The sequence below is a fragment of the Rattus norvegicus genome, chromosome 15 (assembly GCF_021556685.1).
Source record: "Rattus norvegicus strain SHRSP/BbbUtx chromosome 15, alternate assembly SHRSP_T2T, whole genome shotgun sequence".
In the NCBI taxonomy this organism is placed as follows: Eukaryota; Metazoa; Chordata; class Mammalia; order Rodentia; family Muridae; genus Rattus; species Rattus norvegicus.
In genome coordinates this window covers 81,592,000-81,618,360 of record NC_141548.1, presented here as the reverse complement: position 1 = coordinate 81,618,360, position 26,361 = coordinate 81,592,000, and the positions used below count along the sequence as shown (strand labels likewise).

At 39.2% G+C, this 26,361-nt stretch overlaps 1 protein-coding gene across 20 annotated transcripts in view; it reads right to left on the bottom strand.

Moving 5' to 3' along the window:
• The window catches only part of Pibf1 (progesterone immunomodulatory binding factor 1), a 170,005-nt gene that overhangs the window by 49,223 nt on the left and 94,421 nt on the right, over nt 1–26,361 (bottom strand). For 12 of the 20 annotated variants that reach the window (XR_015638045.1, XR_015638044.1, XR_015638043.1 and 9 more), the window contains 4 exon segments: nt 20,816–20,981; nt 14,957–15,107; nt 13,956–14,046; nt 4,521–4,623 (listed from right to left, as the gene is read on the bottom strand). Coding sequence is in view for 9 of the 20 variants with exons in the window: in XM_087585838.1 (XP_087441964.1) it covers nt 4,521–4,623; nt 13,956–14,046; nt 14,957–15,107; nt 20,816–20,981 (511 nt within the window). In the remaining 11 variants the exon portion in view is untranslated. 20 annotated transcript variants of the gene reach the window in all.

Genomic DNA, 26,361 nt, shown 5'->3' with positions numbered 1-26,361 from the left:
ACTAAAATCCAAGAAGCTGGGCATGCCTCTAAAGGATTTTTATTATTGGATCATTTGAGGTGGGAAGACCTACTCTAATTCTGGGCCATACTTTCTGGTGGCAGCTCATAAGCTTTTGCTTTTTTTCCTACTTGCGCTCACTCTTGCTGGCAAGTTCACCTATTCTTGCCAAGACATTTCTTCAATGATATTAGAATCTACTCTTTCTTTTGTGATTATAGTGTAAACTGAAGATCAGCAGCTCTCTAGGACTCCACTGGGGTTCCATCACCAGATTGGGATTGTTAAAATATCTATTTTCATGGAGTACTGGATCTTTAGCTTTTCCATCAGTGGATGGAGAAAATTATATATATATATATACACATATATATATATAATACATATACATATATATACACATATACATGCGCACACACATATATATATACACACGCATATATGTACACACACACACACACCACATACACACACATATATATAATTTATATATGGAAATAGAAAACCTTGACATGGCTGGTATAATGTAAGATGACTGCAATGCCAATAAATGTGGAAGGTTGTATAATTTCTATTATATGGAATATATAAAATAGGGAAATCTATGGAGAAAGACAGTTCATTAAGTACACACCAGATGCTGTAAGAGGTGAGAACGGGAAATGAAATGATGACTTAGGAAGTTTAGGTTTCCTTCTAGGATGATGAAATTGGTCTATAATTATATGGTGGTGATGGATATACAACACTATAAATATGCCAAAGGCTACTTGCTGAATTCTAAAATGATTTAAATGATGAACTTATACTATCTAAATTTTTCACAACGACAAACTGCATTTAATACTTGGGAGTTAGAGGCAACAGTTCCAGGAGTTTATGAGATAGATACAGGGGATTCAAGGTCACCCTTGGCCACATATTGAGTCCGAATCTAGGAAGAAATCTGTCTTTAAAAGGTGTGGAAAGGGAGGAACGATGGCTCAGCATTTCAGAGCACTTGTTTCTCTTATTGAGGACCTGGATTTGATTCCCAGAACCCACATGGCAGCTCATACCACCTGTAGCTCTAATTTCTAGGGGTCCAGATCTGTGGTGCACTTACATACATGTAGACAAAACATACAAAAATAATTGTTTAAACATAAAATAAAAAGAAAGTGCATAAACGTAAGGATAAGATTCCAGACTGAACACCAGGATAATTAACTATTTGATTAAATACAGTATCTTTTCCTCATTCTAACATTTCTCTTTATATGGTGTTTAACTGTTTAACAATAATAGCAATGTAGTGTGAGGTTCGTATAAATAAGGTCTACGGCAACAAAAGCACAAGATTAGGAGGGGATATGTAATACTACTAAACCAACTGCAATCATTATAAAATTATAAACAATAAAATAAAATGAAATGATAAAATATGAACTCAACTGAAAGTAGGGAGAAAAAAGGTCAAGAGCACAAAGAAGAAATAGTATAGACAAAACTCGAAAGACTGCAGGTCATAAGCATATCACTAAACATCTTACACTATAATTCTATTTATACTGAGCATACATTTTATTGTACTGGTTAGAATCAGAAAGATAGAGAACTTACCTTGCTGACACTGATCACAAGCAAAAAACTGTGCTAAAAAAAATAAGGACCTAATAAACAAGAGCAAACATTCTGTGTTCATGGGTCAGACTACCGAGCAGTTCAGACTGTCAGGTCCTCAGTACTCTTCCCCTCTTCTTTCTGTCAGCCATGTTGCAGACCAAACCTAGGGAGGTAGGACTGCTAGGCAGTCTGCTACATCGTTAGCCTATTTTCACCATTTTATATATAAAGTCAATGTAATCTCAAGAGCACAACAACCTTTTTTCCTCCCAGGAATTAATAAACTAGTTATAAAATTCACAGGCAAGTACAAAAATATAGAGTGGCCAAAAAGCTTTGAAAAGGAGTTGGAAAATCAACAGTGTTTGATTTCAAGATACTATACGACTATAATGACAACCACGGTGCCCATATGGAGACAAGCAGGGAACTAGAAGGGAACACATCTAGACATAGACTCATTCATAAATAATTAATGATCTTCAATAAGTGATACAACAGCTGAGTCTCAATGTGAAAATTTGTGAATTTCAATTTCATTTCATGTAAAAAAATAAAATCACAAATGGATCACAGACCTAAAACCATCACCCTGTGCACAAATCTTCTGTCTACAAAGATACTTTGATACCAGGGTAGGCAAGGATATTTTAGATGTAACATTTATTATTAGATATGACCATTAATTAATTGATTGATTGATTAATTGTTTTACATCCTGCCTGGAGTTTACCCTCCCTTCTCCCCTGTCTATCTCCTCCTCGGTCTGTTTCCCTTCTCTGGCCAAGGCATATCAAGTTGCAGTAATACTAGGCACTTCCTTTCCTATTAAGGCTCGATAAAGGAATCCAGTAGGAAGAAAGGGTCCCAAAGGTAGGCGACAGTCAGTGGAAGGAGTCCCACAAGAAGACCAAGCTACACAACTGTAACACATGTGCAGAGGACCTAGGGCAGACCCAGGTAGGCTCCCTGGTTGTGGGTTCGGTGTCTGTGAGTCCCTGTGAGCTCAGGTTAGTTGACTCTATGGGTTTTCTTGTGGTGTCCTTGACTCCTCTGACTCCTATGGGATTGGTTTTTCTTGAGAGTCACACTAGGTCTCTGTTATGGCTAATCAATGGTTGTCAACTTGATGGGAACCTTGACTGAGGAACTGCCTCCATCAAACTGGCCTGCAGGCAATCAATTTTCCTGACAGAAAACTAACAGAGGAGGGTCTAGCCTACTGTGGGAGGTTCCTTCTGTAGGCAGGTGGGCTTGGGTTGGATGAGAAAAGTAGCTGACCATAAGCCTGGGAGCAAACCATTGAGCAGCACTCCTCTGTGGTCTCTGCTCCAGCTTCTGTCCCCAGGCTCCTGCTTTGGTTTTCCTCAATGAACAACTGAACCTTAATCCAAATAAGCACTTTCCTGCCTCAAGATGCTTTTTCATCATGATGTTTATTACCCCAACAGGAATGAAGCTACCACAGGAGCCCTGACACTGTGTTATGCTGGCCTCAAACTCATAGCAAGGCTCCTGCCTCAGCCTCCCAAGGTCTGCAGTTTCTTTTTCCCCTTGGTTGGACTTTTCTTTTTTTCTGAGATGGGTTTCCTCTAGAGCCCTGGGCTGTTAGAGGCATCGTACTTGGTTTCCTTTCATTATTTTATTCCCGTTTGCTAGAACTGACTTGTAGCAAGAGTAAATTTGTAGAAATTTTGTGAAGTCGTTGTTAAATATGATCAAAATGAAAACTTACATAAATACATACAAAGGTCAGTTGTATTAAAGACAAAGGGACACATGTCAAATGTTCACCAGATGTTACTTACAGTTCCTCTATGTGAGTTCACAGATGTGCACTAAGCCTAATGGTGTAAGTCTCACAACAGTGTTTGCTGAAGACCTTTCTTCCTAAGGCGCGGTGGTTATAACAGCGGTCTGTGGAGAGTCCTATGCCACAGGTACGAGTATGCGCAGACAACAGAGCCCTTTCTCTCCTCCTGTTATGCACACTGTTGACATCTGCCCATATTCTACTGCATCCTCCTTAATCTCTGATGTTTCTCACTCTCATTTCAAAATTTAGTGTAGAGACACTTTTACTACTAAATGTGCTTTATCGGTAGATACTGTACGGACAAAGGAACAGGTTTGTTCTTAAAAAACAAAGAAGCCAAGCATGGACTTGATGCATGGAGCGCTCAGAGTGTACAGCAGCCCAGGACCTGCAGAGGTTCTAGCCAGTGGGCCAACACTGATGGGCAAAGTGAACAAGTGCTCTGCTCTGCCTAGGTTTCTGTCAGTCTGACACAAGCTAAAGTCTGCTGAGGGAAGCCCCATTGAGAAAATACCTCCAGACGATCAGGCTGTAAGAAAGCCTTTAGAACACTAAAAAAATTATTTATTTTAATGTATGTGAGAACACTGTACAAGGTCACTCTCTTCACACACACCAGAAGAGGACATCAGATCAATTACAGATGGTTGTGAGCCATCATGTGGTTGCTGGGAATTGAACTCAGGACCTCTGGAAGAGCAGTCGGTGCTCTTAACCACTGAGCCATCTCTCCAAACCCGGCTTAGTATTTTTTAATTAAATAGAAACTCTAAAAAATTCAAATATTTAAAAATCAGTTGTCAGTGAGAAACATAATACCAACCGAATTAGCCAAAATTGTTTTGTCAGTGGACATTCTTAGAGGCTGAGGCTCCGTGCCTAGCCTCGTCTACACTTCCTGGTTCTGGGCATTCAGTCTCCCTCCTGTTCTGCTTTGCCAAGTTGTTTAGGAGACTCAACATTCATGGGGTTTACAAGTTAAAATCCTTTTGCAATCAGCTCATTTGCACACTGCTCAGTGAGTAACTGCAGGCGTGACCAACCCATGCAGCCGAGAAAGCACCAGGTTTTTCCTGGGTCTTCTGGTCCAGCTACTCACCTCTTGAGAAAGCTGTCTTACTTCCTCCTTTTGATGGTCCAGATCTTTTAAAATTGATGAATTTTGTTTTTCTAATTGAAGAACTCTTCTTGCCAAGTGGACACTAGGTAAACAAAACGAAAAGCATTCATGGACACCAAAGTAATGGAATGCACCTAAACACGCGCTAGAGATTTGTATGCTGGAAATCGGACTCATTCTTTCCTAGAAACACAATAGTAAGAAATGACAAGACAAAGCAAAAACACTACAAGAGCAATACTCTACCAATCAGAGCTCTGTAACAACCCTGACATTTTGATATGTAAGTGTGATACACTGATTACCGTGACGGTGATTTAGCCCTTCCCATCGAAGTAGAATTACATTATGTTACCAGTGTGACAGAAAGAGCCATTTATAGCTTTCTTATTTAATGAAAGTTTCCAAATTACAAATTACTTTAATTATGTGAAATTATTTGAATATCATGTGTGAAATTATTTGAATTATTAAAATTATTATTTGAAATGACAGGAATATTATGTGCAACAGGTTACATTTTGGAAAGTATTTCTACTGGTCAATATTATGAATTTTATAATATAAAACATAATCCGACAGGCTTCCTATTGCAAGTGGAGGTGGAAGAGATGTGTAACATGTGAGGAATGACCACAGCACAGGCGGGGTCCACACTAAAGGAACCCCTTCCTAACAGTGCTTCAGGTCCCTATGCCCTGGCGGGGTCTTAAGTCTGTGTGCTAGGCTGGCCTCCACTCATTCCCGTAGGTACGTCAGCCTGAGGGTTAGGAGCACAGGCTCACACCCACAGCCCACCATGCGCTGCACTCTGCACTCCATCACAGCCCTTTGTTTTGTTTTGTTTCTCACGACAGGGTTTCCTGTGTAGCCCTAGCTGTCTACTCAAACACTACAAAGAGAGAAAGAAGTGCTGGTAATACTGAGAAGTCCTGCTGCTGTCAAGACCCACATCGCATTTTCATGCTCTACATTAGTTCACTATCAATTTAACTATGAATGTAGAATTCACAGAATCCAAATGCAGACCTTCTTACAATGTTGAATTGTTTTTTTTTTTTTTTTTCGGAGCTGGGGACCGAACCCAGGGCCTTGCGCTTCCTAGGCAAGCGCTCTACCACTGAGCTAAATCCCCAACCCCTTGTTTTTTTTTTTTTTTTTTTAATTTCTACCAAATAACCCTACAGAACAAAATGAGCCCTTACTGTATTTATATTTCCCAGTCAAAGACAAAGGGATTCATGTGAGACTCTGCTAAATATCATCTAACACATTTATGTGTAAGGACTGCTCATCCGAAGTAAAAAAATACAAGTTTTTGTAAATGTCTATAGAGTGACCTCAACAATCTATCTACAGCTAATACTCTTTGATCTGGCATGGTATTTGCCAATTAATTTACATTACTGATGAAAAGAAGTAGTCTTCATTTTTTTGACACTAATTCTTTATAAATTATATAGTAATATGTAACCAGCACAATAAACACTGGCTTAAAGTGGAGTTAGAGCTGTGTGGCTTTCGGGACAGCATGACTTGAGAGCATTTTTATTACCCCACAAGCAGCTACCTTTGTCTTTCTCCAGTCTTTATTAAATGCCTCTTAACCCCTTTCTTTTATGCATTTTAAAGGAATGTATAGTTTACATTGTATTTTTTATTATTTTTTTTACTCTAGATACAATACTTTATGTATCAACAGTGAAATTTATATTAACCCTGTTATAGAATTTGACATAGTTTTGTACAGAAAACAATTGAGGTTATAAAACCTCTCCCTGGGGTGTAGGGATCATGTTTTCTTTATTAGTTAATATAACAAATGTACAGTTTGGGGTTTCTCTTTGTAGCCCTTGCTGTCTTCGAAATCTCTTTGCTCGCCATTGACCTCTGCCTCCTGAGCACTGGGACTAAAGGCGTGCGCCATCACACTGGCTTTAGAAACGTATCTTAATGTTGCTTTGGATTACATCTGTTGGTTTTAACTATGTCTATGAGCTCCATATTTTACATCACTAGCTCCAATTTTGTCTGTTTAATTAAAAACCCTGATTATTATCAATCACACTTTTATCTTCTTTCTTACACCTTTCATATATATATATATACACATATGTGCATACATATATGTATATGGTGTAGTTTCTATTTTCTTGTTACTCACAAGAACTTGTTAGTTCCTTTTATCAACAAATGTATGCTGAAGGTATTGACAATATTTGTGTAACAAAGCTTATACAACAATGAATACAGACAAATTCAATTACAAAGAAGTATAGATGAGAGGAAATTTATATGCAAATAAAACTGTTTTCTATTAAGGGATGAGAGATGCTAAAAATAATGAGCTGCAACAGTGGCCAATTTAACACCATTCTGAAGATGGCAGTGACGTGGTCACGGCAAGTTAAGTACTTTATACTGTTCATTAGGTTTGGGTGACTTGTATTAGCATAATGTTCTTATGTAGATATGGTGATAAAGTAAAAAATATCAGATGATGTAAATGCTGAAGCAAGAAATGCCATGCAGGGTTTTAGTGTTAACCCAGGGGTGGTGTCCTAATGAGAAAGTCCCTGGTTTAGCTAAGGCATTTTGGAGAGAACCTGCTCGCAGCAGATGAAAGGTTTTACAGTTTGGGTATGAAAAGTCAGTGGATCCCACACCTCTTCAGACCACCACAGGCGCCAGGCTCACATGTAGAGCATATGCATATATACAGGCAAAACCCATACGCATAAAAGTAAAATAAAAAATATAAAAAAGAATTAAAAAAATGCAACAGGCAGAAAACTCTATAAATTAAAAGTGTTCTAAAGTATCTCCAAACGTGTGGACCAGCACAAGCGAGGAGGATCCATCACAACAGTGTCCGCTGTCACTGTGCAGTGCGGAGCACAGCATCACACAAGCAGAAACTCATGACTGCTATTTCAAACAGTTGCTACTCAAACAAAAACATTACTTCAAATTTTGAAGTTTCATATCAAAAAGTGAATCATTTTAATCTACTTCAATTGTATCAGCCCCTTTGGCTTTCCACAGTGCGTGCCAGCAAGAGTTTAAAGAAGGCCTGCAATTGCTCATGCTTGTAGGAGACCTCGGAGTGAGCGTTACCGTATTGTATGATTACACATGGATCAGAAACCTCAGAATTCTACTTAAATGAGAACCATAACCTGCTGTTATCACCTCCCAGGAAATCAGCATTGTAGTGCCTCTAGAAACAAACTCAGCTAAAAACAAAAACAAAAACAAACCCCAAATGTCCATGTTTTTTGTATTTTAAAGGCTTCATTAAAAATTTAAAACAAAAGTATTTTAATTAAGTTATCTCATTAGGTGCCTAGGGAGAAGTTTTGGAATCTTGATTTTTCTAACTGTGGAACTGACTTAAAAACACCTTAACTGATATAACCGCCTAGCACTTGCATATGCCAAATATTGTGTAATGATCTTTATATAGATTTTCTCAATTTAATTCTTAAAATATTCTTTTGGCAGCAAGAGGCAATTCTTAGTACTTTTCATGGGCTTTATCACAAATTGACAGCAACATGCACTCACAAAAAGAAAATCTAAAGATCAAAGTTTTCGGTAGCTATTGAAAATGATTTTGAAACTGAGTTTTAAGATTAGCATATAATGTAATAGATTTCAGGGTGTGGCACACATGTTGTCACTCTCATGTTCATCTCTGCCATTGACGGCCCTGTCCCATGCCCTTGGTTACCCTGTGCATTCTACCTGTTACCCTTAGTCCCCTAGGTAGTGTATTTTAAAGAATATTCATAGATAAGAAATATTAAGACCCAACAAAGAAAGAGAACTTCAGACCAATTTCCCTTATGAATATCGACGCAAAAATACTCAATAAAATTCTGGCAAACCGAATCCAAGAGCACATCAAAACAATCATCCACCATGATCAAGTAGGCTTCATCCTAGGCATGCAGGGATAGTTTAATATACAGAAAACCATCAATGTGATCCATTATATAAACAAACTGAAAGAACAAAACCATATGATCATTTCATTAGATGCTGAGAAAGCATTTGACAAAATTCAACACCCCTTCATGATAAAAGTCCTGGAAAGAATAGGAATTCAAGGCCCATACCAAACATAGTAAAAGCCATATACAGCAAACCAGTCGCTAACATTAAACTAAATGGAGAGAAACTTGAAGCAATCCCACTAAAATCAGGGACTAGACAAGGCTGCCCACTCTCTCCCTACTTATTCAATATAGTTCTTGAAGTTCTAGCCAGAGCAATCAGACAACAAAAGGAGATCAAGAGGATACAGATCGGAAAAGAAGAGGTCAAAATATCACTATTTGCAGATGATATGATAGTATATTTAAGTGATCCCAAAAGTTCCACCAGAGAACTACTAAAGCTGATAGACAACTTCAGCAAAGTGGCTGGGTATAAAATTAACTCAAATAAATCAGTAGACTTCCTCTACACAAAAGAGAAACAAGCTGAGAAAGAAATTAGGGAAACGACACCCTTCATAATAGACCCAAATAATATAAAGTACCTCGGTGTGACTTTAACCAAGCAAGTAAAAGATTTGTACAAGAAGAACTTCAAGACTCTGAAGCAAGAAATTGAAGAAGACCTCAGAAGATGGAAAGATCTCCCATGCTCATGGATTGGCAGGATTAATATAGTAAAAATGGCCATTTTACCAAAAGCGATCTACAGATTCAATGCAATCCCCATCAAAATACCAATCCAATTCTTCAAAGAGTTAGACAGAACAATTTGCAAATTCATCTGGAATAACAAAAAACCCAGGATAGCTAAAACTATTCTCAACAATAAAAGGACTTCAGGGGGAATCACTATCCCTGAACTCAAGCAGTATTACAGAGCAATAGTGATTAAAACTGCATGGTATTGGTACAGAGACAGACAGACAGACCAATGGAACAGAATTGAAGACTCAGAAATGAACCCACACACCTATGGGCACTTGATTTTTGACAAAGGAGCCAAAACCATCAAATGGAAAAAAGATAGCATTTTCAGCAAATGGTGCTGGTTCAACTGGAGGGCAACATGTAGAAGAATGCAGATCGATCCATGCTTATCACCCTGTACAAAGCTTAAGTCCAAGTGGATCAAGGACCTCCACATCAGACCAGATACACTCAAACTAATAGAAGAAAAACTAGGGAAGCATCTGGAACACAGGGGCACTGGAAAAAATTTCCTGAACAAAACACCAATGGCTTATGCTCTAAGATCAAGAATCGACAAATGGGATCTCATAAAACTGCAAAGCTTCTGTAAGGCAAAGGACACTGTGGTTAGGACAAAACGGCAACCAACAGATTGGGAAAGGATCTTTACCAATCCTACAACAGATAGAGGCCTTATATCCAAAATATACAAAGAACTCAAGAAGTTAGACCGCAGGGAAACAAATAACCCTATTAAAAAATGGGGTTCAGAGATAAACAAAGAATTCACAGCTGAGGAATGATGAATGGCTAAGAAACACCTAAAGAAATGTTCAACATCTTTAGTCATAAGGGAAATGCAAATCAAAACAACCCTGAGATTTCACCTCACACCAGTGAGAATGGCTAAGATCAAAAACTCAGGTGACAGGAAATGCTGGTGAGGATGTGGAGAAAGAGGAACACTCCCCCATTGTTGGTGGGATTGCAGACTGGTACAACCATTCTGGAAATCAGTCTGGAGGTTCCTCAGAAAATTGGACATTGAACTGCCTAAGGATCCAGCTATACCTCTCTTGGGCATATACCTAAAAGATGCCCCAACATATAAAAAAGACACGTGCTCCACTATGTTCATAGCAGCCTTATTTATAGTAGCCAGAAGCTGGAAAGAACCCAGATGCCCTTCAACAGAGGAATGGATACAGAAAATGTGGTACATCTACACAATGGAATATTACTCAGCTATCAAAATAATGACTTTATGAATTCATAGGCAAATGGATGGAACTGGAAAATATCATCCTGAGTGAGGTAACCCAATCACAGAAAAACACACATGGTATGCACTCATTGATAATATCGTGGCTATTAGCCCAAATGCTTGAATTACCCTAGATGCACAGAACACATGAAACTCAAGAAGTATCACCAAAATGCGAATGCTTCACTCCTTTAAAAGGGGAACAAGAATACCCTTGGGAGGGAATAGGGAGTCAAGGTTTAGAACAGAGACTGAAGGAACACCCATTCAGAGCCTGCCCCACATGTGGCCCATACATATACAGCCACCCAATTAGACAAGATGGATGAAGCAAAGAAGTGCAGACCGACAGGAGCCGGATGTAGATCGCTCCTGAGAGACACAGCCAGAATACAGCAAATACATAGGCGAATGCCAGCAGCAAACCACTGAACTGAGAACAGGACTCCCGTTGAAGGAATCAGAGAAAGAACTAGAAGAGCCTGAAGGGGCTTGAGACCCCATATGTACAACAATGCCAAGCAACCAGAGCTTCCTGGGACTAAGCCACTACCTAAAGACTATACATGGACTGACCCTGGACTCTGACCTCATAAGTAGCAATGAATATCTTAGTAAGAGCACCAGTGGAAGGGGAAGCCCTGGGTCCTGCTAAGACTGAACCCCCAGTGAACTAGATTGTTGTGGGGAGGGCGGTAATGGGGGGAGGATGGGGAGGGGAACACCCATATAGAAGGGGAGGGGGAGGGGTTAGGGGCATGTTGGCCCGGAAACTGGGAAAGGGAACAACATTCGAAATGTAAATAAGAAATACTCAGGTTAATAGAAAAAGAAAAAAAAGAAATATTCATGGTAGAGTGCTAAGGTTAAAAACTAAACTACTAAAACTATATAATGTCCAAAAATGCAAGGAAATTCATGTATTTGTATAAATTTCTGATTGATTATTCTAAATAATGGGATTACCATAAATTTACCCAATTTTAAAAATCAAATAATTACTTATAATCAGTTAAAATAGTAATCATACATATTTAATATCAGCTGAATATATAATGTTTTAAATCAAAACAAGTATGAAGGCGATATACAGCAGCTGAGAAATGTTTCCTTGTATAAACTTTTTAGTACACTTCCTCATAATGACAAATGATGATGACTTTGCTATGAAGCACTCACTCACTACTGTGAGTCATTTCTGTAACTCACTTTAAATCTGCAGTGCTTTAATTTAAAGGTAAAAGACTAGTAAGTACAGACTCCCTGAAGGCTTCACTGCTCTTTCTTGTCTTAAGTAAATAGATTTCAAGAGGGCACATGGCAACCAATTTCGGTAAAAATAGCCCTTAAGAAACCAAATGTTGATTCTGCAGTCTTCAAAAGTCCATCAGTGGATTAGGCGCTACTCAAACTGTGCACGTAGTAGGCACTCAATAGAAACAGTCGAGTGACTAGGTATAGGGGTGCACACATGTCCTCTCTGGATGTCTAGACTTACACTCTCTTCCCGCAGCGTAGATGACCTGAGAAGCACTTCCTCAAAATAGCCCTCAGCTCACCAAGAGAAGAATGCCTGGCACAGCTGGCAAGGGTATTAATAGCACACCCATTAGGCGCTTGTTCAGGGCACACAGATAACTCAGTGATAGAATCTTCAGAAATATTTGGACAGTTAAGATCATTTGCACTATGAATCAGTTGTGGTTCTTTAAATCTTTGGGCATCAGAAGAAAACAAAGCAAAGCAAAACAAAAGAAAACCTCTTCCACACTATAAACACCAACCAGCCAACCAACCAACCAACCAACCCACCCACCCACCCACCCAACCAGCCAACCAACCAACCAACCAACCAACCAACCAACCAGCCAACCCACCCACCCACCCACCCACCAACCAACCAACCAACCAACCAACCAACCAACCAACCAACCAACCAACCAGCCAGCCAACCAACCAACCACACCAAACAAACTAGACACACTTGACTTCTGGTTTTGTGAACTTCTTTAAAAAGTAGGCAACAATCAAATCTAATTTCAAAGCTCAATATTTTGGGTATGGAAAGGAAGCTTATAATAGGAAATATATTTTTCCCTTGTAAGAACCAGTCTCCAGATTCAGATGTTAAAATGAGGTCTGAGCTTCCCATCGGCCTTGAACTTTGTGTATGTCACATAACCTCTATCAACAGAGAGGATCTTGCTCATGAAGCCACTTGCATGTCTACTCTTTTCCTGGGGACAATGGGCTAAAAGAACCAGATACACCTAAAAATTGCAAAATGTCCTGAACCAGTTACACCAGCCTTTGAGAGCACCAGGAAGGGATGGGATGGCAACCTATTTTTCAAATACTAAATAATTTAGAAGCACCTGTACCTCTAATAAAAATAATCATTGTAGCTATATACTGATACTTTCTTTTTCTCTTCCCTCTCCCCTTCCTCTCCTGTCACCTGCCTTTCACACCCTTCTCGCCTTTCCCCATTTCTTTTTCTTCTTTCTCTGTTGACCATAGATAGGATGGTATAGAATCCATTACCTAGCTCAGGCAGAACTCAAGACTCAAGTTTTTAGATCACCCAGCCTCGTGGTGGGGAACTAGTGTGCACCATCACTTGGGGCTAGCTTCTGTGACTTATTTTTTATATTAATTAGCAATTTCAGACGATCTTGAAAAACCTGGGAGACAAGGCTTAACAAGTCTGTAAGAGAGAATCTCTAGATCAGATTAACTGAGGTGGGTGGCACCCTAAATGTGGGTGCTACCGTTCCACAAGTAGGCACCGTAAACTGAATATAGAAGAGAAATGGAGCCATGAATACCATCATCACACTGCTTCCTTCCTGTGGATCTGTGTGAGCAGTTTCCTCATGCTCCTGCTGCCATGACCCCTTGATGAACTGTCCCCGAACTGTGAGCCGAGCACCCCTTCCTTCCTCAGGCCGCTTTCCTCAAGCACTTGGTCCCAGCAATGACGCACGAACCTAACCCTTCTGGATAGTTTTAACTGCAATTCATATGTTTTCTCCATGTTTCTTTCTTTAATATGTATTATATACAATAATATATTATATATTAAGATACATATCAAGAAGTATAGGCACATAAATAATAAACAAAGGACATAGAAACTGAAGGTAGGTCAATTAGTTCTAACCTGAAAATTATTGCTACAAAGCATTTGTACTTATCTGAAATTAATGTGAAAATAAAATGGCTTTAAAAGTTACTGCATCTAATACCATGAACATTCTAATGTACACATCTACTAACCATTAAATTCACTTAAATATAGATGAAGTTCATGGTTATCACCACGTCCTACTTTGTGAGCGCTTTAATATTTATGAATATTAAGAACAAGTAACCATCGTTCGGCTCAGCACATCATCAAGATGGACTATGCAATTACACTTAGCTTGAGTGACAGACCAATCCCTATGACTTTACCTTTGCTTTAGCCGCCTCTTAGCTGTTGTGGGAACGTTAGCACCATAGCCATAGGAATAAAGAATTCTTTCAGCCTCGTCTTCATTTTCAACTGAAAAATATTAAAATGTAGGATGTGAAATAACTTTTCCTTAAAAAGCATAGCAGAAATCAAAATAAAAGATCACAATAACATATTAAGAGTTCCAAGAACATTCCTAAGGACTAATGCACATTGAGAGAGGGAGAGCATATTAAAGTATACTTTGGTTGTATTTGTAGATTTATTTTTAGAAGATGTTAAGGGATTACATCACCTGATAAGCTATGCTTTCTTATAGAGCAAGCAACTCAGGTATGTTATTCTGAAGGATTCAAAGACTTTTAACATGGATTATATATTATAAAATATGAAGAATTATAGAATCAGTGTGATGAAGGTGATTTTTGTTTTGTCTTTGCAATAATTTCTCACGCAGCCTAGGCTTCCCTTGTCAAAGATGACCCTGGGCTATTGATTCTGCAGCCTCCACTCCCTGAGTACTGAGATTCAGAAATATACAACTAGAGCCGAGGCTGGCTTAGAACTGGAGATCTTCCTGCCTCATTTCCTGAGGGTAGGATTAAAGGAGGTCTCACTACACTCACTATCAGCTTTTGGTGTTTCTGCTTTGGTTTTCACCGCCATGTGTGCGAGGGACTGAATCCAAAGCTTGCAGGGTAGGCCAGCACTCCACCAGTGAGCTAGCTACAAGGCTAGTACTGAGGCAAACCCTTTGATAAAACTGTATGAGTTCCTGACAAAAAGAAACGTTTAATACTTAATCTGTTTTTTGAGTCTAGCTACTGGAAATTTACATCAAGTAATATTAAAAACAGAATATTCTTTAAAGCACTTATATTTTTAATAAACATATACCAAGGTATTTTTACAAATGATTCCATCTTTCCTCTGTCGCCATGGGTACAGTTGCGTGGGGGTGGGGTGCGGAGCAGTTGGTGGGGTGGGCACTCGGACTTACTTTCTGCTGTCTGCATTATTATTTCATCAAGTTCCTTTTCCAATTTCTCGTAAATGTCTAACCTTGCCTGATGCTCTGAGTTCTGTGCCTCGAGTTCAGTAATGCGTTTTTCAGAAGACGCTTGGAGACTATAAAATTCTTTAGTTAAAACCTAAACGTGGAAGAAAAGAATGACAAAGGTTGAAAGAAATAAGATTTACTGAGGTTCGCAGTAAAGGAACATGATGAGCAGAGATCTATTTACACCTTTTGTCTTCCAATCACAGACATGTAAACAAGTAGCTCAACTGAGAGGACATATTCATCTCTAAGGTAAGTAATTCTGGCATGTTTAACGGAAACTTGCGAAAGGCTTTGTCAGTAGTTACATATGCCGAATAGAAATGAATTTAGGGGTAAGGTTAACCTCTGCTGGTTAAGAGTTCACTGGAGACAGCATTGAACAGTGAGACGTACCTGAGGTCAAGTATTAGGGGTCAGCACAGAGCTGTACAAAGACTGTAATGAATTCTGCAGTGCCCCATCAGCGCTCCTCAACCTGCCCTGCTCACACCTTTAGCATGTTTGGCTTCCTAACAAGCTCCACTTCCAAGCAGAAAGTAAATGAAAGTCCCACTTAGGGCAGTAGCAAAAATGCCTTTGCAAAAAAAAGGGGTTCTTTTCTTCTCTTTTTGTCACATTTTTTATTGATTATTTTATTTACATTTCAAATGTTGCCCCCGCTTCTCAGTCTCCCCTCTGCAACCCCCTATCCCATGACCCCTCCCCTTCCCTTTGCCTCTAAGAGGGTGCTCCCTCACCTACCCACACACTTCCACCTCACCCCTCTAACATCCCCCTTCACCGGGACAACAAAACTCCACAGGACCAATCGCCTCCCGTCCTACTGATGCTAAATGAGGCAATATGTAGTGGGAGCCATGGGCACAAAACAAGCCTCAACAGATACAAGAAGATCGAAATAATCCCATGCATCCTATCAGATCCTCATGAATAAGGCTTGACTTCAATTACAACAAAAACAACAGAAATCTTACATACACATGGAAACTGAACAACTATCTACTCAATAATTACCTGGTCAGGGAAGAAATAAAGAAATTAAAGACGTTCTAGAATTCAATGAAAATGAATCCACAGCATACCCAAACTTACGGGACACAACGAAAGCAGCACTAAGAGGAAAATTCATAGCCCTGTGCCCTGGCAAAGAAACTGGAAAAGACCCTACACTAGCCACTTAACAGCACACCTGAGAGCCATAGGACAAAAGGAAGCTGACACACACAGGAGGAGGGCAGGAAATAGTCAACTCAGGCTGAAATCAATCAATTAGAAACAAAGAGAACAATACAAAGAATCAGCAAAGCTGGTTCTTTGAGAGACCCAACAAGATAGAACCCCTAGCCAAACTAACTAAAGGGCCCAGAGACAGTAACAAAATCAAAAAAGGAAGACGTAACAGAAACTGAGGAAATTCAAAGAATTATGAGATCCTACTACAAAAGCCTATCTATCCTCAACAGAACTGGAAAATCTAGATAAAATGGATGACTTTTTAGACAGACACCACATACCAAAGTTAAATGAAGAGCAGGTAAACTTTCTAATCAGTCCCAAATCCCCTAAGGAAATAGAAGTCATTAAAAATCTTCCAACGGGGTGGGGTGGTGGTGGGGTTCAGCAGGTGGGAAAAGCCCATGGTCAGATGGCTTTAGTGCAGAATTTTACCAGACCTTCAAAGAAGAGCTAATACAAAACTCCTCAAACTATTCCATACAATAGAAACAGAAGGAACACTACCTAATTCACTCTATGAAGCCACAGTTACTCTGCTACCTAAACCACACAAAGACCCAACAAAGAAAGAGAACTTTAGACTAATCTTGCTTATGAATACTGATGCAAAAATACTCAATAAAATTCTTAAATACTGAATTCAAGAACAGATCAAAACCATCATTCACCACAATCAAGTAGGCTTCCTCCCAGGGATGAGGAATGATTCAATATATGAAAACTAATGTAATCCATTATATAAACAAACTCAAAGAAAAAATCACATGATCATCTCATTAGATGCTGAAAAAAACTTTGACAAAATATAACACCCATTCATGTTAAAAGTATTGAAAGATCATGAATTCAAGACCCTTACCTAAACATAATTAAAACAATATACAGCAAACCATGTCAATGTCAAATGAAATGGAGAGATACTTGAAGCAATCCTACTAAAATCAGGGACAATTCAAGGATGGCTCTGTATCTATTCAATACAGTACTTGAAGTTCTAGCTAGAGCAATAAGACAACAAAATGAGATCAAGGGAATACAAATTGGAAAAGAAGGAACCAAGGTATTTGCAGATGATATGACAGTATACATAAAAGATCTCCCCCCAAAAAAATCTACCAGAGAATTTCTACAGCTGATAAAAAACTTTAGCAAAGTGGTAGGATATAAAATTAACTCAAATAAATCAGTAGCTTTCCTTAATACAAATAATAATGGGCTGAGAAAGAAATTAGGGAAACAAAACCTTTCACAAAAGCCACAAACAGTATAAAATATCTTGGTGTAACTCTTACTAAGCAAATGAAAGATCTATATGAAAAGAACTTCAAATTCCTGAAAAAAGAAATTGAAGAAGACCTCAAAAGATGGAAAAATCTTCCATGCTCATGGACTGGAAGGATTAACATAATAAAAATGGCTATCATCAAAAGCAATCTACACAATTCCATTCAATGCAATCCCCTTCAAGATTCCAACACAATTCTTCACAGACATGGAAAGACCAATTCTCCATTTCATATGGAAAAACAAAAAACCCAGAATAGCCAAAACCATTCTTAACAATAAAAGATCTGAGAGAATCACCAACCCTGACCTCAAGCTGTACTACAGAGCAATGGTTATAAAAAAAGCACATGGTATTGGTACAGAGACAGATAGGCAGATTAATGGAATAAAATCAAAGACCCCAAAATAAGCCCACACATTTAGGGACACCTGGTTTTGACAAAGGAGCCAAAAAACATGCGATGGAAAAAAAGAAAGCACTTTCAATAAATGGTGTCGGTCCAACTGGTGGTCTGCATGTATAAAAATGAAAATAGATCCATATTTATCACCTTATCAAGTCCAAGTGGATCAAGGACTCAACATAAAACCAGATACAGTGAATCTAATAGAAGAAAAAGTGGGAAAGAGCCTTGAACTCATTGGCACAGGGGGAAATTTCCTAATTTCCAGCACTCCAATGGTTCAGGCTCTAAAATCATGAAACTGAAAAGCGTCTGTAAGGCAAAAGACACAGTCAATGGGACAAATCAGCAAACTACAGATTGGGAAAAAAAATCTTCACCAACCCCACATCTGATAGAGGGCTAATATCCAACATATAAAGAACTCAAGAAGCTATCCTCAAAAAAAAAAATCAAATAACCTAATTTAAAAATGGGGTATAGAGTTAAATGGAGAATTCTCAATTGAAGATTATCAAATGGCTAAGAAGCACTTAAAGAAATGTTTGATATCCTTAGTCATCAGGGAAATAAAAATCAAAACAACCCTGAGATTCCTCCTCACATCAGTCAGAATGGCTAAGATCAAAAACTCAGGTGACAGCAGATGCTGGTGAGGATGTGGAGAAAGAGGAACACTCCTCCATTGTTGGTGGGGTTGCAGACTGGTAAAACCATTCTGGAAATCAGTCTGGAGGTTCCTCAGAAAATTGGACATTGAACTATCTAAGGACCCAGCTATACCTCTCTTGGGCATATACCCACAAGATGCCCCAACATATAAAAAAGACACATGCTCCACTATGTTCAAAGAAAGGGTTTCTTAAAAAAAAATTCTTTAAAAAGGATTTAAAAAGAGGTGTAGATTCTTTATTATTACATGTACAACCTGCTGAATCCATACACCACCTGTTTTTAAAAAAGCGAGCATGGATGGGCCTTGAGAGACAGTGCGGCAGCTAAAGGCACTTGCTGTATTACGTATAGGGCCCGAGGTCATTTTCTATGACCTATGAAAGGTGAGGGAGAATCAACTCTACAAAGTTGTCCTCTCACCTTCATAAATGTGCAGTGACTCAAAAATCTATGCATACACATCATCCACACACACAGTCATAATAAGTTAGAAAATTTAACGTATTTACTTTATGGTGCTGGGGATTTGTGTTATGAATGCTTGGCAATAGCTTGCCACAGAGCTAGGCTACCAACCCAACAATAACATTTTAAGAAGAGTCAATGTACAGTCATTGAGAGGCTGTATCCACCCATGTACTATGAAAAAGATACATTTCATATATTATGTACTCTTAAATTATCAATTGATCCTATCACACTCAAATGGTTTACTGTGATCAGAGTGATATGTTATAGTGTTAAGTTCTCCACTATTATAGTAACACTTCAGCGAGCATCTGGGAATGAAGTATTTTACATATTTAAAATACATCTTAACAGGGGCTAGAGAAATGGCTCAGTGGTTAAGAGCACTCCCTAGTTGCTTTTTCAGAGGTCCTGGGTTCAAATGCCAGAACCAGTTTCAGGGGATCCAACACCCTCACACAGAATGCACAGATCTTTTAATGTAGTATTGAAATGATAAATCAACAAATGGCTAAAAATGTTTTGCTTATATATGTATATTTACATATAAACTCTATATATTTTGTAAATTAGAAACACATTTTATAATGTAATTGATTGATAGTATAATTTTGGAAAATTATTAAAAAAATTTTGATTTTATTTTTATGCATATGGGTGTTTTGCGTGAGTGTCTGTGTATGCCCAGAAGAGGGCATTTGGACCCCTGGAACTGGAGTTATAAATGGCTGGGAGCCATGTGGAATAGAACCTGGGTCCTTTGGAAGAGCAGCTAGCATTACCTACTGCGCCATCTCCTCAGCTGCAGGAAAGACTTCCAGTTGACTAACCTTCACGTTCAGAATCTTCCATTTTGTTCTGACCTATAATATGATTTCATAACTAGGTACATTCATATGCAAAGAGGAAAACTAAAAACATGAAGTGCTTACGTTAAGCTAACAACAAAATACCATCTATTTTAAAATGTAATAAATATTTCCTCTCATTTCTTCAGAAAAAATCTGTAAAAATATTGAATATTATCTCTATATTCTTCCACTTGTACTACAGAAGTACTTTGTTGGGTTAAAAAAAAATGCTGAAAATTGGGCCAATGAGATGGCTCTGTGGAAAGAAAGAACTGACTATCATGAGCTGTGCTCTGACTGCCAAGTGCCTTCTACCGTGCACACAAACATTCACCCGACAGGCACAAAAGCAAACAAATGTGAAGATTTAAGTGCTAAAACATTCGGAACAGTTTCTGGATGCAAACTGTTACAGATAAAATGCCGACTGTTCCATTCCAGAAAGATGGTGATTTTTATATGCGTCATTATAGTTCTACAGTTTGCTTCATGACAGTTTCAGTTTTCTTACGTAAGTATTCCGGCAATTACTTGCTTTTTATTAGTATGAATGAAATGTTTTCTAAAAGTTTTAAAAACAATTTTAGTCATTTTTTTGGTGCACATATTTCTGCTATTCATGTATCTTTTCCTTCACTTTTTTGTTTTTAACATAGGGCCTTATTACTTAGTTCTGGCTGACTACATAAGCCTCCACCCTGTGATACTCCTGTCCCAGCCTTCAGAGTGCTGGGATTCCATGTACATGGCTTTATTTCCGTATGTTCTTGTGAGGATGAGCTCCGCTCCTCTAGGAGAAATGAGGGTCTATGTAAATGTTACATTTAGAAAGTTTATACTCTACACTTATGTCGGGGAAAGGTGCATAAAGGTACCTCCAATTTCTTCTGATATTTTTCACATTCCAGCTGGCACTGTGTGAGATTTCTTGCCGTTTCCTCTTGCAGGAGTTGAACACGCTCGCTTTCAAAGGACTTCAGCTTGCTCTGATGGAGAAACTCGGAAACTTTGCTTTCTGTACTAAGTTGGAGTTCTCTGTACCTGAAAGAAGCAGAGTGGCGATGGCCTCACATCAGTGCGAGAGTTTATGGAAGCACAGACCTCAGTTCTCCTTTCCACCCCATCATAGTAGGATTGCATGATTAATAATTTATAGTTATTCAGAAAAGCTTTTATAATTTAGTTATGCACATGTATGGAAACACATACTAAAATACACATTTGATTATAAGAAAATGATGTAACAATCGTCAAATGGTATACTTAACAACCCAGATAGGAATATTCTCTTCATTTCATAAGTATAACTATAAATAAAAATATTTATAATTAACATATAAATCATTACACATTCTAAGTGTGCAAGTATGCTATATTGATTGTGTCCTAAAAGAAAGCAAAGCAGACATATTGTATGTTTTCACAGAGACACTAGGAATGTAGCACAATGTTATATACAGTATTAAAATTCATTTATTGAGCTATAACTGTAAGAGATAATGGAAATTCACTAGAGCAATGGTTTCTTTGTTTCTTAAGGAACTTATAATTTCAGGGGAAGATAGGAAAACAAATGTGAAAATTCAAGAGTGATGAATGATAAGGATACTCTCCAGGTCAAACAGGACACTAGGAAAAGAGGCCAACTGCGTCTTGAGTGTGTGTGTATGTGAGAGAGTGCATGAGAGTGTGTGTGTGTGTGTGTGAGACAAAGTATGTATCTGTGTGTGTGTGTGTGAGACAAAGTATGTATCTGTGTGTGTATGTGTGAGTGTGTGTGTGAGAAAGTATGTATCTGTGTGTGTGTGTGTATGTGTGAGACAAAGTATGTATCTGTGTGTGTATGTGTGAGTGTGTGTGTGAGAAAGTATGTATCTCTGTGTGTGTGTGTGTGTGTGTGTGTGTGTGTGTGTGTGTAATCTAAAAACATAGGCCCTAACGTATATGCTAAAGGCCACTTCACTTTTGGTACTTCACTTATCATTGGTAATAGCGTGTTGCATATAGGCTAGAGAAAATTCCAGGCAGTACATATCATATACCCTGTAACAGGCTCTAAGAAAAAGTTAGCTTTTATGCTATTTTATAAAGCCCTAACATAATATATTTAAAAAGTTCTTATGACTTTATTAAAAATAGTTTTAGGGGTTGGAGGGAAATACCAGGTAAAATGCTTGCTGCAATGGATTTGCTTACTGTTTATATACTTATGGCTATAAATGAATTTATATACTTATGGCTGAGTAACATGCCTCTCTGTGGATATATCCCATTTGTTTATCCACTTAACAGTTGGACATGTGAGCTGTCTCTGCTCTTGGGTTTGAGTAATGGACAATGAACATTATATGAAAGGTTTTATAAACATGCTTTCAATTTCTTGTAGTAAAAATGAAGTCTGATTAACTATTTGAGGAATGGTTAAATTGTTTTGCAATATAGTTGCATTATATTACATCCTGTTAGCAGCAAAGAACGTGATAGCTTCATCACAGTTCTTTGAACACTTATCAGTGTTGGCTTTATTACAGCTATTCTAATAGGTGTGGGGTGATACACATACAGCATGCTCAAAATTCTATTAATTCAGTATTTTACTGAAATGGAAATGTCTCTTTATTCCTTAAGTCAAATTATATTGCATATTTAAATCCATAAGGCACATGAAATCATCTGGCATGACGTCATACACCTGTAATGCCATCCAGGGGAGATGGAAGCCTGAGGATAGGGAGCTGAAGGACATCCTAGCCTACACAGCAAGTTCAAGGCCATCCTCAGTTACACGACACTGTCTCAGAACAAGTCAAACCCACAACAACCAACCCCAAATCAAGCACTAATGTGATCCTTTCTCTGTGTGCTAACTTCAGGGCATATATAAACTACGCAACTAAAGTCATTTGGGTAAGTCATTGAGACTGAGAGATTGACCTTTAGGGTAATTTGTTTTGGAAGGCTAAGGTGAAAAATTTGCCTTTCCTGGGTTTAGAACACTTGAGGTGTTTTTGATACCAACAACAGCTTCAAACAGGCAATCAGCCGAGTGCGCATGCCCTACCAGCACGGGAAAGCCCATTACAGCTCTTACATTCTCTTCCTGCAGTAAAACCCAGAGCAGTAGGCGCCACAGCGGGGGGCATTTAGAATAAGGTAACTTAACAAAGGTTAAACAACTACCCAACAGGAAATGACAAATGTCTCCTAAAAATCTGATTCTACTTTAGTAACAGAGCTTCTCTACAACCAAATGATAATTCTCAACACCAATTTATTTTCATGGTGTTTAACTAGGGAAAGAATCTGCCTTCAGTCATTCTGTCTTGAAAATAGTCTTGACGACTTTAATTTGTTAAATTGAACCGTGGAGCGCTGCATCAGCACAGCAGCTATGGAAGCCGGGCTAACCGAGGAGCAGTGAGGGGCAGTGGGGAGCAGTAAGGCAGTTTCAGGCAACTCCTACTTGCCTTGTTTTGCTCACATAACCTGCTGCATTCTTCTCTGTTGACTCAGACCTCTCCTCTCGTCCGTTTAGTTTGCACACTTACTTGAAGCAAGTCAGTACTGTCCACACATCAACACCTTCAAGTTTGGTGTTCTACTTCAGCAAAGCAGCCTTGAGAGGTCAAATCTATGAAGTATCATCAGAATGCCTACCTGTCCTCACGGCATCTGGGCCTGGAGTCCGGTGCATTTGTCTTGATCATATGTTTACAGTCAGCTCTTTAGTTTCCATAAGAACCATCTACACACTACTTTAAACAATCGCAGAAAGTCCGAGAAAGACTGTTTAAAGAAGTATTCACTGGGGGGTTGGGGATTTGGCTCAGTGGTAGAGCGCTTGCCTAGCAACCGCAAGGCCCTGGGTTCGGTCCCCAGCTCCGGAAAAAAAAAAAAAGAAGTATTCACTGCAACAGAAATTTAAGAGCTAGAAGAACAGAGAGAAAAAGAATGGGAAATCCAGTATGCAGGCAATTAAACCTCAAGAAATCTCTTAAGTTGGGGCTATGGGAAGAGCCCCCAGTCAATAATCTTTGCCCTGCAAAGCATGAGGACCCAAGTTCCATCCCTAGACCCATGTAACACAAAGCACGGTAGGGTGGCCTGGGCTTCAAAGTCCAGCATTGCAGAGGCCAAGTAAGGCAGGTCTTTGAGGCTCCCAGGTCAGAAAAGCTGTCTGCCAGGTGAAACACTGTGTCAACAGAACACAACAAAACCCATAGATGCCACCAGAACAACAACTCTTGGATTTGTCCCTTAACCTCCACAAGTACCTGCCTACAAGTGTGTACACAGCATACCCAGAACAAATTAAGAAGAGGAAAAACCTCCATCAGTAAGCTCATAATCCTTAGGAACAGTTATTTAGAGCTTTTCCTGTTTTTCTTTGCCTTTCACCTCTCCAGCTCTTTGAGAGAGGAGTTTCTGTAGGTTCGGCTGGCCCTGGAACTCACTTTGTAGGAAAACCCAGCCTTGCTCTTGCGACCCTCCTCCTCTACCCTTCTAGTGCTCAGACCACACAGAGCCACTGGACCAGGAAGTATGGATTTTGTCTTCTAGCTCCCCAACCGTTCCTTCTCCCTCCTTCTGCATGGTAAGTGACTACAGACCCGAGTACCCTGCTACTGACCCTTATTCTTCCCATTGTGAACCTTTTATTTAATCTCAGTTCTTCAAACAAATGCCAAATCAGAAATAACTGATCTTTAAACGTTATCTACAAAATGTTCATGGCTTATACTACATTAAAACTAGACATGGATTTGAAACACAATGGCCTAATCTCATTTTGTAGACAAGCAGTATACAGCCATGTACCCAAAATATATTTTATTCCATAATGTTCATCCAGTCAGCAGAACCAGGAACTGATCCACATAGGGAACTTTCCCAGCAGGTCTTGTTGGGAAGCAGGACACTGAGACGGTTGAGACAGAGCCTTTGTCTGCACAGAGCAGGCCTCATGAGAGTAAAGAAAGGGGATGAAGAGAGCTCCTGAGCCAGGCAGGCTGGCAAAAGCTAAGTACAGTGGTAGCATGAGGGAGGCATTCTCAGAGCAGAAAATGGCCACCCGTTTCCAGGGCTTCATAGATGGGACAATAGAAAAAATGCTATGGCCTCACACTCTCGGCTAGGACTGGGAAGTCCTGACTGTAGGGCATTTTAGTCCTAATTCTACAAGCTGCTGTGGTCAAAGACTTCGGAAACCCATTCCGCCCTTGAAGGCTGTGCTTCAACCTAGGAATGTCCCTGGTTCTCCAGCCTTCAGTGGATTTAGCTGTAGAAACGGCATGCGCTGACCTGTCTGGTACAGTGAGAGTTAGCGATCCCTCCCAGGACGACTGCTGCTCCGGCTTCCACTACTGCCCTCTCCATGCATAAGCCATTACCAAACTTCTGTGGAATTCTCTAGGTCATCAAATCAATTCTTAGGACAAAAACTTGAAACATTACAGACATCTTTGCCACTACTTTCTCCTCATAGAAACAATCAGTTACCAGCTTCCTTTGTAACTTTCTAGCTACCCACTCCTCCCCAAACACGTGTGTATCATCTCTAGGACGGACTGCAGTCTCCTTTGTTAAACAAATGGCATCGTACCACACTATTCCTCTTTACCTACACCCCTTTGCCAGTTTATGTGCCCTGGACTACGTTATGTCTGACACTTACTGCTTTTACATTAGTTTACAGTGTGAATGCAGTCATGATTAATTTCATTTCATTACTAATTCCAAGCTGAGAGCCATTTAGACAGCGCTCGGACGCGCTGCCGATCACTGCTGCTGTTCATGCTGCTCCATGGAGCACCATAGGAACTGCCTGCCGAGCGAGCACAGGGGAAGCTCCCACCACACAGCAGCACTGCAGATCACAGATCTGAAACGTCTGCACATTAGGTGGGTGCAGTGGCACACACCTTTAATCCTAGCAGTTAGGAGGCAGAGCAGGCAGATTTCTGAGTTCAGGCAAGACTTGTCTACAGAGCTAGTTCCAGGACATTCAGGGCTACACGGAGAAACCCTGTTTCAGAAACAAACAATAACCCGCCCCCACACCAACAAAAAACTCCTTTGGTATACTGCACAATTTTATACCTTAAATGGCAATATCAACTTAAAATGCTATTAGAAGCATAAAAATTATGGCTTCCCCATATCTTTGCAAATATTTTCATTATCTACAAAACTTTTGCTATGTATGTTTTATGAATTAAACCTTCCAATAGTGCTTGCCAGCTTTCCCTCTGATGTAAATTGCTAAAATATTTTTATGTGTTGAGAATATCACTCAGTATTGTTCGTTTAGCCCTCAGGAAAATACACGCATGCAGGCATGCATGATGCATGCATATGCACCCCACAAAGCAAAACAGAACCTTCCACAGTATGTCCTTTTAGCAATGTTATTTCCATCTGA